The sequence below is a fragment of the Pelodiscus sinensis genome, chromosome Z, assembly GCF_052426305.1.
Source record: "Pelodiscus sinensis isolate ZL-2025 chromosome Z, ASM5242630v1, whole genome shotgun sequence".
NCBI classification, from domain to species: domain Eukaryota; kingdom Metazoa; phylum Chordata; order Testudines; family Trionychidae; genus Pelodiscus; species Pelodiscus sinensis.
In genome coordinates this window covers 1200023-1212316 of record NC_143085.1, presented here as the reverse complement: position 1 = coordinate 1212316, position 12294 = coordinate 1200023, and the positions used below count along the sequence as shown (strand labels likewise).

The window sequence follows — 12294 nt, the reverse complement described above, 5'->3', positions numbered from 1 at the left end:
CTGCGTGGGCGGCGATGAGCAGCGGCTGCACAGGGACCGCCTGCCTCCCAGGCCTGCCCTTGCGTGGAGCAGAGAAAGGCAGCAAGGCTCCGAGGCTAGAGCCAGGCTGAGGGGGGCGGGAGAAGGGGAGGGGGCAAGAGGGGGATGAGGAGGGGGAGGGGGCAGGAAGGAGAGGAGGAAGGGGAGGGGGCAAGGGGCAAGAGGGGGATGAGGAGGGGGAGGGGGCAGGAAGGAGAGGAGGAAGGGGAGGGGGCAAGGGGCAAGAGGGGGATGAGGAGGGGGAGGGGGAAGGAAGGAGAGGAGGAAGGGGGGGGGCAAGAGGGGGATGAGGAGGGGGAGGGGGAAGGAAGGAGAGGAGGAAGGGGAGGGGGCAAGGGGCAAGAGGGGGATGAGGAGGGGGAGGGGGAAGGAAGGAGAGGAGGAAGGGGAGGGGGCAAGAGGGGGATGAGGAGGGGGAGGGGGCAGGAAGGAGAGGAGGAAGGGGAGGGGGCAAGGGGCAAGAGGGGGATGAGGAGGGGGAGGGGGCAGGAAGGAGAGGAGGAAGGGGAGGGGGCAAGGGGCAAGACAGAGAAGGGGCGGGGGCAGAACGGGGATGAGGAGGGGGAGGGGGCAGAACAGGGAGGGGGCAAGAGGCAAGTGGGGGAGGGGGAGGGGGCAGGAGAGGGAGGGGCGGGCACAGGGCTAATCAGCTCAGGATGGGCGCAGGAGGCGGGGCTCGGTGTAGGATCGGGCGGGGCTAGGCTGAGGAGCGGGCATGGGGGCGGGGCTAGGGGCAGGGTCTAGGCACGGGGGCGGGGCTAGGCGGAGGAGCGGGCATGGGGGCGGGGCTAGGGGCAGGGTCTAGGCATGGGGGCGGGGCTAGGGGCAGGGTCTAGGCACGGGGGCGGGGCTAGGCGGAGGAGCGGGCATGGGGGCGGGGCTAGGGGCAGGGTCTAGGCATGGGGGCGGGGCTAGGCACGGGGGCGGGGCTAGGCGGAGGAGCGGGCATGGGGGCGGGGCTAGGGGCAGGGTCTAGGCATGGGGGCGGGGCTAGGCGCAGGGGCTAGGCACGGGGGCGGGGCTAGGCGGAGGAGCGGGCACGGGGGCGGGGCTAGGGGCAGGGTCTAGGCATGGGGGCGGGGCTAGGCGCAGGGGCTAGGCACGGGGGCGGGGCTAGGCGGAGGAGCGGGCACGGGGGCGGGGCTAGGGGCAGGGTCTGGGCACGGGGGCGGGGCTGCTGCTACCGATTCCTCATGCCCGCACAGGCCCCTCCCACCCCCTCCGGCCGTCTCCCGGCATGCCCCGCGCCGCCCGGGCTGCCCGACTCACGCCTGACGGGCCGCGCGGTGACTTCCGCCCGCCTGAGGCCCCGGGCCGCGCCTGCGCACTGCGCCGCGGGAGGCTCCGAGCGCGCAGGCAGCGGGCGGGCAGCCCGGCTGGGTCCTCGCGGCGGGGGGCGGGGCGAGCGGAGCGGCGCGTGGCGCGGTGCGGGGAGCGAGCAGCGGGGCCATGGGCGGCCTGGAGAAGAAGAAGGTACCGGGGGCGGGGCTAGAGCCTGGGGGCGCTGGGGGCGGGGCTGGGGACTTGGGGGGCCACGGGGGACTGGGGGCGGGGGGGCTGGGGACTTGGGGGGACGGGGGCGGGGCTGGAGGATGGGGGCGGGGCAGAGGACTGGGGCGGGGCTAGGGGGCACGAGGGTCGCTGAGGGCGGGGCTGGGGGCGCTGGGACTTGGGGGCGGGGCTGGGGGGCGGGGCAGAGGCCTGGGTTCGGGGGATTGGCGGGGGGCGGGGCTGGAGGCTGGGGGGCGGGGCAGAGGCCTGGGTTCGGGGGATTGGCGGGGGGCGGGGCTGGAGGCTGGGGGGCGGGGCAGAGGCCTGGGTTCGGGGGATTGGCGGGGGCGGGGCAGAGGACTGGGTTTGGGGGATTGGCGGGGGCGGGGCAGAGGCCTGGGTTCGGGGGATTGGCGGGGGGCGGGGCTGGAGGCTGGGGGGCGGGGCTGGAGGCTGGGGGTCGCTGAGGGCGGGGCTGGGGGCGCTGGGACTTGGGGGCGGGGCAGAGGCCTGGGTTTGGGAGATTGGCGGGGCTGGAGGCTGGGGGGGCGGGGCAGAGGCCTGGGTTCGGGGGATTGGCGGGGGGCGGAGCTGGAGGCTGGGGGGGCGGGGCAGAGGCCTGGGTTCGGGGGATTGGCGGGGGGCGGAGCTGGAGGCTGGGGGGGCGGGGCAGAGGCCTGGGTTCGGGGGATTGGCGGGGGGCGGGGCTGGAGGCTGGGGGGGCGGGGCAGAGGCCTGGGTTCGGGGGATTGGCGGGGGGCGGAGCTGGAGGCTGGGGGGGCGGGGCAGAGGCCTGGGTTCGGGGGATTGGCGGGGCTGGAGGCTGGGGGGCGGGGCAGAGGACTGGGTTCGGGGGATTGGCGGGGGGTGGGGCTGGAGGCTGGGGGGGGCAGGGCAGAGGCCTGGGTTCGGGGGATTGGCGGGGCTGGAGGCTGGGGGGCGGGGCAGAGGACTGGGTTCGGGGGATTGGCGGGGGGCGGGGCTGGAGGCTGGGGGGCGGGGCAGAGGCCTGGGTTCGGGGGATTGGCGGGGGGCGGAGCTGGAGGCTGGGGGGGCGGGGCAGAGGCCTGGGTTCGGGGGATTGGCGGGGCTGGAGGCTGGGGGGCGGGGCAGAGGACTGGGTTCGGGGGATTGGCGGGGGGCGGGGCTGGAGGCTGGGGGGGCGGGGCAGAGGCCTGGGTTCGGGGGATTGGCGGGGCTGGAGGCTGGGGGGCGGGGCAGAGGACTGGGTTCGGGGGATTGGCGGGGGGCGGGGCTGGAGGCTGGGGGGGCGGGGCAGAGGCCTGGGTTCGGGGGATTGGCGGGGGGCGGAGCTGGAGGCTGGGGGGGCGGGGCAGAGGCCTGGGTTCGGGGGATTGGCGGGGCTGGAGGCTGGGGGGCGGGGCAGAGGACTGGGTTCGGGGGATTGGCGGGGGGCGGGGTCCCGGTCTCTGCCCTGCCCCCCCTCACCCCTCCTTCCCCCCAGTACGCGCGCGGCGCCGCCACCAACTACATCACCCGCAACAAGGCGCGGAAGAAGCTGCAGCTGAGCCTGGCGGATTTCAGGTGGGTCCCCTCGCTGCCCCAGCCTCGCTCTGCCCCGCGGGGTCTCTGCCGGAGCCGGGCACGTGGCGCTTGCGGGGGCGTCTGGGCCCTGTGCAGAGCCGCCTCGAGGCGCACTGGAACCGCCCCACACTGCTGTGTGTGGTGCCAGCAAACGTCCCAAAGCAGCATGGGCAGACCAGGCTGGGGCGGGCGTCACGGTTCCTGGGGCTACGGGGCTTGTTTCCCCCCCCTCCCGGAAGGGCAGGCGGCCGCCGTAACTCTGTGTTAAAGAAGCTTTCGGGCAGCCCCACAAAGCCCTCCAAGCGGCTTTCGTCTGCGGTGGCTGGGAGGCGAAGGGCTCGGCAGCCCCGTACGGACTCTGACCTCCTCTGGCTCTGCCCCAGGCGCCTGTGTATCCTGAAGGGGATCTACCCCCATGAGCCCAAACACAAGAAGAAGGTGAACAAAGGCTCCACCGCTGCCCGCACCTTCTACCTCCTCAAAGACATCAAGTTCCTCCTGCACGAGCCCATCGTCAACAAGTTCCGGGAGTATAAGGTAGGAGCCTGATTGCAGCGCAAAGCCTGTTCCCCGCCTGGAGGCCGGGGGTGGGCCAAGATCCCGTGGGGCAGTGTGAGCCAGTGAGGAGAGCAGCGGCCTTAGGCAAGCGGGAGGCAGGCGCCGTGCTGCAGAGGAGCCCCGGGCAGCGCTGGGCCCTGCCCGCCTCGGCGGGGCGCGTGTGGGCGCAGGAAGTGGCCACACGATCCCATTCCCGTGCCGCAGGTGTTCGTGCGCAAGCTCCGCAAAGCCTACGGGAAGAGCGAGTGGAACGCCGTGGAGCGGCTGAAAGAAAACAAGCCCAGCTACAAGCTCGACCACATCGTCAAGGAGAGGTGAGGGGGGCGGCGGGGCCGGGCAGGGGGCTGGCTCGTTCCTGTGAGCCGGGGCTGGAGAGACCATGGGGCGCAGCAGGGCCGAGTACAGGCTCCCGGCCCTGGGGCCTGGCAGTGCCTTGGGCTCCCTGTGCGGTGGTGTCTGGGAGGGAGCTCGGAGCCAGTCCTGGCAGAGGGTGACTCGCGGATGAGCTGCCCTGCCCCTCGTGGTGACTGCAGAGGGCGCGCCGAGCTGATCTGCCTTCCCGTGGTGCCCGGGAGCCTCTGCTGAGCTCAGGGCCTGACAGAGCAGGTGCCAGCGGCACAGGACGGCCCCTGCCCGGGAGCTGGCTCCGGTAACCGCGAGAGTCTGCAAGCTGAGAGCTGTGGTCTCCAGCGCACGAGCCGGGGAGTCTGCGCACGTCAGGCAGAGGGAGGGCGGCGTATCCTCGCTCTCGGAGCTCCCCGGGCTGTGTGCTTCTGGTGCTGCCCTGCCTGCCTGAGCGGCCCCGCTGCTGGCCAGAACGGCTCTGAGATGGGCCCGGGCCTGGCCTGGGAGCCCCTCCCGCTCTCACCGGGACCGTCCCGCGGGCCTGCAGGTACCCGACCTTCGTGGACGCCCTGCGGGACCTGGACGACGCGCTGTCCATGTGCTTCCTCTTCGCCACCTTCCCGCGCACGGGCAAGTGCCACGTGCAGAGCGTCCAGCTGTGCCGCCGTCTCACCGTGGAGTTCCTCAACTACGTGGTCGCCTCCCGCTCCCTGCGCAAGGTGAGGGCCGGGCTGGGCCGGGCGCTGGCTCCGCGGGGCTGCGCTCGGCCCCTGCGCTCACCTCCCGCGCTCTCCCGCAGGTCTTCCTGTCCATCAAGGGGATCTACTACCAGGCCGAGGTGCTGGGGCAGCCCGTCACCTGGATCACGCCCTACGCCTTTGCCCACGACGTGAGTCCTGGCTCTGCGTGCCCGGGGCTGAGACGGGGCCCCAAGCTGCCCCGCTTGGGCCTGGAGAGCAGTGACTGATCGCGGCTCTGAGAGCCCCCCCCCCTCCCGCATGTGCCAGGCAGCCCAGCTGGCTCCCTGTGCCCCTGTGGGGCTGGAAATCGTTCGCTTGCACCCAGTGTGGGGAGATAATTAAACACTAACGGGCTGGAGGGGGGCAGCTGGCCCAGAAGGCTCCCAGGCAGCATTTGGGGAAGGGGGTGGCCCAGGTCTGGCCCCCCTCCCCCACGGTACGGGCCCTCTGACCATCTGTGGGACCGGTCCAGAGCTTCTGGCTGAGCGAGAACCCAGGTGTCCGGGGGGGCGGGGGGGGGGGTTGGTTCTCACTCCCCTCCCCCCGTCTCTTCCAGCACCCGACGGACGTGGACTACAGGGTCATGGCCACCTTCACCGAGTTCTACACCACCCTGCTGGGCTTCGTCAACTTCCGCCTCTACCAGACCCTCAACCTCCTCTACCCCCCCAAGGTGCAGGCTCGTGGGACCCCCCGGGGGGAGGCAGCTGGTTGGGGTGGCTCCGGATCCGGCTGGGGGGTGGCTGGGGGCCAGGGAAGGCAGCCGCAGGATCGCAGCAGGCCCCGGCCCTGCCTTCACCCTTCTCCCCTCTGCAGATTGAGGGCCAGGCGGAGGCGGAGCGGGGGCCGGAGGAGGGGGAGGCGTACGCCATGGACTCGGAGAGCTACATGGAGGTGAGACCCCGCGGTGTGGCGCAGGTTAATGGCCACTGAGCCCGACCCCTCTGTGCTGCTCTGGTTCTGCCCCGGCGGGGGGCACAGGGCCCGGCCTGGCTGGAGGGACCCTGCAGGGCCCCCGCCGGCCCCTCGGGCGTGACGCGGCACTGCTCTTTCCGGCTGCAGAAGCTGTCGGCGCTGAGCGCCAGCCTGGCCCGGGTGGTAGCGCCAAGCGTGGAGGACGAGGCGCAGGTGGACGAGTTCCCCGCGGACGGGGTAAGAGCTGGGCACGCTGGCTTTGGGGGTGGGCGGGGTGAGACAGCCCCTCCTTGCTGGGGGCCGGCCTGTGGGGTGGGCATGACCCGGCGGGGAGGCTCTCGCCCCTCGCGGTGGCCGGCGCGCGGGGCCCGGCGGGGGAGGCTCTCGCCCCTCGCGGTGGCCGGTGTGCGGGGTGGGCAGGGCCCGGCGGGGGGAGGCTCTTGCCCCTCGCGGTGGCCGGCGCGCAGGGTGGGCGGGGCCCGGCGGGGGGAGGCTCTCGCCCCTCGCGGTGGCCGGTGTGCGGGGTGGGCAGGGCCCGGCAGGGGGAGGCTCTCGCCCCTCGCGGTGGCCGGTGTGCGGGGTGGGCAGGGCCCGGCGGGGGGAGGCTCTCGCCCCTCGCGGTGGCCGGTGTGCGGGGTGGGCGGGGCCCGGCGGGGGGAGGCTCTCGCCCCTCGCGGTGGCCGGTGTGCGGGGTGGGCAGGGCCTGGCGGGGGAGGCTCTCGCCCCTCGCGGTGGCCGGTGTGCGGGGTGGGCAGGGCCCGGCAGGGGAGGCTCTCGCCCCTCGCAGGGCCCGGCGGGGGAGGCGCTCACGCCCTCGTCTGCGGCCAGGAGAGCACGGAGCAGGAGGCGGCGAGGCAGGAGCAGCAGGCGGCGGTGGAGAAGCAGAAGAAGCTGTTCGAGGGGCTGCGGTTCTTCCTGAACAGAGAGGTGCCGCGCGAGCCGCTGGCCTTCATCATCCGGTAGGTCCCGATGGCACCCTCCTCAGGGGGTGGCTCCCGGGGCTGAGGGCCGAGCCCTCTGGAGACCTGTCGGCCTGGAGAGCGGGGGGTGGCCCAGCACGGCTGGGTCCGGGCCGGGGCCAGGCCGAGGGAGGAGAGTCCGGGCGGCTCCCGGAGGTGGCCTCGGCCGGCCTGACCGCGGGGGTCTCTGTTGGCAGGTGCTTCGGGGGCGAGGCGTCTTGGGACAAGTCCGTGGGCATCGGTGCCACCTACGAGGTGGGGGACCCGACCATCACCCACCAGATTGTCGACCGGCCCGGCCTGGAGAAGCAGGTGATCGGCAGGTGAGGCCGATGCCCGGCCCTGCCCCCGGCGTCCGGCCTCGGGCCCCAGCGGCAGCGCTGCCCCGCTCACGCCACCCCTCCCTCCCCAGGTATTACCTCCAGCCGCAGTGGGTGTTCGACTCGGTCAACGCCAAGCTGCTCCTCCCGGTGGCCGAGTACTTCCCCGGCCAGCTGCTGCCCCCCCACCTCTCGCCCTTCGTGGCGGAGCGGGACGGGGACTACGTCCCGCCGGAGAAGCTCAAGCTGCTGGCCCTGCAGAGGGGCGAGAACCCAGGTAAGTGGAGCCCCCGCCCCGAGGATCCAGCCCGGATCTCCCATCGGGGGAGACGTGCTCCAGCCTCACTCTGCTCTCTGCCTTCTGCAGCTGCTGCCAGCGAGGAGGAGGAGGAGGAGGAGGAGGAGGAGGAGGGGGGCTCGGAAGGAGAGGAGCTCTCGGAGAGGGAGGAGGAAGAGAAGCTGCAGGCGCTGGAGAAGCAGCGATCCCGAGGAAAGGTGCGGTGCCTGGCTCTGGAGTCCATGTGCCCTGCTCGGCTCTGGGTGAACTGGGGCTTGGCAAAGGGCGTGGGGCTGCCCCGTCCCAGGAGGCTGGCGGCCAAGGGCCCCTCCGTGCCGGGCTGTAGGGGCAGGAGTCTGCCCAGCTGGCTCTGCTCTCCTGCTTTGGGCTGAGTGTCTGGGGGCAGCCGCGCTCGGTGCCATGGGCCGGGGCGCGAGGTCACACTCGTGTCGCTCCCCAGAAGCTGGCCGTGACGGTGACGGCGGGCACGGTGCGGCTGGAGGACAGGCAGCGAGCGGCCCAGGAGGAGCAGAGCGAGGAGAAGCGCCTGGCCATCATGATGATGAAGAAGCGGGAGAAGTACCTGTACCAGAAAATCCTGTTTGGGAAGAAGCGCAAAGTTCGGGAGGTACGGGGGGGCAGCGTGGCGTAGCCGGCCGGGAGGGGGAGGGGCGGGCGCTGGGCCGGAAACCGCCCCACGCCGGGGAAACCGAGAGCTGCAGAAACCTGCTGCCCCCACCTCTGGGAGTTGGGGGGGCTGCTTCCCAGCGTCACGACTGGGGAAACCGAGGCAGTGGATTGCCCAGTGTCCCAGGAAGGAGGGAGCTCCACCAGTGCTCAGGGCACTAGGCCATGCGGCCTGCGCTCGGCAGCGGGGGGCTAGGGGCGCGAGCTCCCGGGGGCGGGTCTGGCCCCTCCAGCGCTGGCGGGCGGAGGCAGTCCGTGTGCAGGGCTAAGCCGGCGCTTTCCCCAGGCGACCCGGCTGGCGGAGAAGAGGAAGGCTCACGACGCGGCCGCGAGAGCAGAGAGGAGGCCCAAGAAGGCGCGCCGGCAGTGACGGGCTGGCGGGCTCTGCCCTCCCCCAGGACTGGCGCTTTCCAGGCTGTTCCGGGACCGCCTCCAGGGCAGGCCGTGCCCCCGGGCGCCAGCGGCTCCGGCTGCGCTCAGGGGCCTTGCCCTTACCCGGCCCCCCCGCGGGAGCGTTTCCTGGCTGCGTGCAGGCCCCCGGGCGGGCGGGGGCCCCCCTGTGCCGTGGGGCTGTGGCCCGGCCTGGCGCAGGGGCACGCCTCGGGCCAAGGGAAAGCGGGGCCCAGGGCCGGCTGGCTCACTAAAGAGAATTGCACAGCTGGCCTCCGCGTGCTCTGTCGCCGCCTCCCCGCCCGGGTGCTGCGGGTAGGCGCCAGCTCGCCCTCCTCCCGTGGGCTGCGGCAGGGGAGAGCCGGCTCCGGCGTGGGCTGCGCGGACGGGCTCCGGCGGCGCTGGCACTCTGGGCGGGTCCCAGGGCGCCTGGAACAGCGGGCGGGGACGGCGGAGTGTCTTCGCTGCCGCGTTGGCACCTCCCCAGCGCGGGGGGCTCGTGAGCGCCGGTGCCAGCTGGAGCCGGGCCCCTTGGCACCCCTCGCACTCACAGGGCCCAGCTCCCTGGTCCTGGGCTGGCTGCTCACGTGGCCGGGGGGCCGGGCTTCCTCCCTGCCTCACCGCTGGCCGCACACGAGGACTGGCCGGTCTCGCGGGGAGCCTGCACTGCAAGCAGTGGGAACTGGGCCGCCCCCCGCGCTGGCTCTGAACTGCCCGCTACCCCAGGGCGCCCCCCGGAACGGGCCCTGCGTGTCTGCTGGCCGACGGCGAGCGGGGGCGGCTCTCGCTCGCACTAGCTGCATAGAGCCCCTGCTCCTCCGCTCACCCGGCCCCCGGCAGCAGAACCCAGGCCCGCGCCTGCATCCCGGCTGCTCTCTGGGCACTGCTCTCCGGGCGAAGGATCTTCTTCCGGGCGGGCCTGGGCCGCCCGTCTGCCAGCGGGCAGCTGAGCCAGCCAGAGCCGGGGCAGGTTACAAATACAGTGACGACACCGCTCTGGGGACGTGGGGGTGGATTGGCACAGGCAGGGCGACAGTGCAAGGGGCAGGCCCGTACCCCTACCCCTTTGGAACCGGGCCCTGGCATCCAGGACGGGCCGGTACCCCTACCCCTTTGGAACCGGGCCCTGGCATCCAGGACGGGCCGGTACCCCTACCCCTTTGGAACCGGGCCCTGGCATCCAGGACAGACCGGTACCCCTACCCCTTTGGAACCGGGCCCTGGGATCCAGGACGGGCCGGTACCCCTACCCCTTTGGAACCGGGCCCTGGGATCCAGGACGGGCCGCTACCCCTACCCCTTTGGAACCGGGCCCTGGGATCCAGGACAGACCGGTACCCCTACCCCTTTGGAACCCGGCCCTGGCATCCAGGACAGGCCGGTACCCCTACCCCTTTGGAACCGGGCCCTGGGATCCAGGACGGGCCGGTACCCCTACCCCTTTGGAACCGGGCCCTGGGATCCAGGACGGACCGGTACCCCTACCCCTTTGGAACCGGGCCCTGGGATCCAGGACAGACCGGTACCCCTACCCCTTTGGAACCCGGCCCTGGCATCCAGGACGGGCCGGTACCCCTACCCCTTTGGAACCGGGCCCTGGCATCCAGGACGGGCCGGTACCCCTACCCCTTTGGAACCGGGCCCTGGCATCCAGGACAGACCGGTACCCCTACCCCTTTGGAACCGGGCCCTGGGATCCAGGACAGACCGGTACCCCTACCCCTTTGGAATCCGGCCCTGGGGTCCAGGACAGACCGGTACCCCTACCCCTTTGGAATCCGGCCCTGGGGTCCAGGACAGGCCGGTACCCCTACCCCTTTGGAATCCGGCCCTGGGGTCCAGGACAGACCGGTACCCCTACCCCTTTGGAACCGGGCCCTGGGATCCAGGACAGACCGGTACCCCTACCCCTTTGGAACCGGGCCCTGGCATCCAGGACGGACCGGTACCCCTACCCCTTTGGAACCGGGCCCTGGGATCCAGGACAGACCGGTACCCCTACCCCTTTGGAACCGGCCCTGGGATCCAGGACAGACCGGTACCCCTACCCCTTTGGAACCGGGCCCTGGGATCCAGGACAGACCGGTACCCCTACCCCTTTGGAACCGGGCCCTGGGGTCCAGGACAGACCGGTACCCCTACCCCTTTGGAATCCGGCCCTGGGATCCAGGACAGACCGGTACCCCTACCCCTTTGGAACCAGGCCCTGGCATCCAGGACGGGCCGGTACCCCTACCCCTTTGGAACCGGGGCCTGGGATCCAGGACGGGCCGGTACCCCTACCCCTTTGGAACCGGGCCCTGGGATGCAGGACAGGCCGGTACCCCTACCCCTTTGGAACCGGGCCCTGGGATCCAGGACGGGCCGGTACCCCTACCCCTTTGGAACCGGGCCCTGGGATCCAGGACAGACCGGTACCCCTACCCCTTTGGAACCGGGCCCTGGGATCCAGGACGGGCCGGTACCCCTACCCCTTTGGAACCGGGCCCTGGGATCCAGGACGGGCCGGTACCCCTACCCCTTTGGAACCGGGCCCTGGGATCCAGGACAGACCGGTACCCCTACCCCTTTGGAACCGGGCCCTGGGATCCAGGACGGGCCGGTACCCCTACCCCTTTGGAACCGGGCCCTGGGATCCAGGACGGGCCGGTACCCCTACCCCTTTGGAACCGGGCCCTGGGATCCAGGACGGGCCGGTACCCCTACCCCTTTGGAACCCGGCCCTGGGATCCAGGACGGGCCGGTACCCCTACCCCTTTGGAACCGGGCCCTGGGATCCAGGACGGGCCGGTACCCCTACCCCTTTGGAACCGGGCCCTGGGATCCAGGACGGGCCGGTACCCCTACCCCTTTGGAACCGGACCCTGGGATCCAGGACGGGCCGGTACCCCTACCCCTTTGGAACCGGGCCCTGGGATCCAGGACGGGCCGGTACCCCTACCCCTTTGGAACCGGGCCCTGGGATCCAGGACGGACCGGTACCCCTACCCCTTTGGAACCGGGCCCTGGGATCCAGGACGGACCGGTACCCCTACCCCTTTGGAACCGGGCCCTGGGATCCAGGACGGGCCGGTACCCCTACCCCTTTGGAACCGGGCCCTGGGATCCAGGACGGGCCGGTACCCCTACCCCTTTGGAACCGGGCCCTGGGATCCAGGACGGGCCGGTACCCCTACCCCTTTGGAACCGGGCCCTGGGATCCAGGACGGGCCGGTACCCCTACCCCTTTGGAACCGGGCCCTGGGATCCAGGACGGGCCGGTACCCCTACCCCTTTGGAACCGGGCCCTGGGATCCAGGACGGACCGGTACCCCTACCCCTTTGGAACCGGGCCCTGGGATCCAGGACGGACCGGTACCCCTACCCCTTTGGAACCGGGCCCTGGGATCCAGGACGGACCGGTACCCCTACCCCTTTGGAACCGGGCCCTGGGATCCAGGACGGACCGGTACCCCTACCCCTTTGGAACCGGGGCCTGGGATCCAGGACGGGCCGGTACCCCTACCCCTTTGGAACCGGGCCCTGGGATGCAGGACAGGCCGGTACCCCTACCCCTTTGGAACCGGGCCCTAGGATCCAGGACAGACCGGTACCCCTACCCCTTTGGAACCGGGCCCTGGGATCCAGGACAGACCGGTACCCCTACCCCTTTGGAACCGGGCCCTGGGATCCAGGACGGGCCGGTACCCCTACCCCTTTGGAACCGGGCCCTGGGATCCAGGACAGACCGGTACCCCTACCCCTTTGGAACCGGGCCCTGGGATCCAGGACGGGCCGGTACCCCTACCCCTTTGGAACCGGGCCCTGGGATCCAGGACGGGCCGGTACCCCTACCCCTTTGGAACCGGGCCCTGGGATCCAGGACGGGCCGGTACCCCTACCCCTTTGGAACCGGGCCCTGGGATCCAGGACGGGCCGGTACCCCTACCCCTTTGGAACCGGGCCCTGGGATCCAGGACGGGCCGGTACCCCTACCCCTTTGGAACCGGGCCCTGGGGTCCAGGACGGGCCGGTACCCCTACCCCTTT

The 12294-nt window shown here is 72.3% G+C and overlaps 1 protein-coding gene across 2 annotated transcripts; it reads left to right on the top strand.

Annotated features, from left to right (window-relative positions):
• Positions 1–1352: 1352 nt before the first annotated feature.
• Positions 1353–8388, top strand: PES1 (pescadillo ribosomal biogenesis factor 1). 2 transcript variants are annotated; one of them, XM_089775143.1, is made up of 15 exons: positions 1353–1512; positions 2996–3075; positions 3459–3612; positions 3838–3947; positions 4526–4697; positions 4778–4867; positions 5275–5391; positions 5535–5612; positions 5781–5870; positions 6462–6592; positions 6790–6915; positions 7005–7189; positions 7280–7407; positions 7653–7817; positions 8163–8388. In XM_089775143.1, the coding sequence occupies exons 1-15, from the start codon at positions 1489–1491 to the stop codon at positions 8244–8246; spliced, it is 1734 nt and encodes a 577-aa protein (XP_089631269.1). In that variant the 5' UTR covers positions 1353–1488; the 3' UTR covers positions 8247–8388. The 2 variants fall into 2 exon arrangements, with proteins under 2 accessions (XP_089631269.1, XP_075754015.2); XM_075897900.2 differs by having other exon boundaries at positions 7650–7817.
• Positions 8389–12294: the final 3906 nt, after the last annotated feature.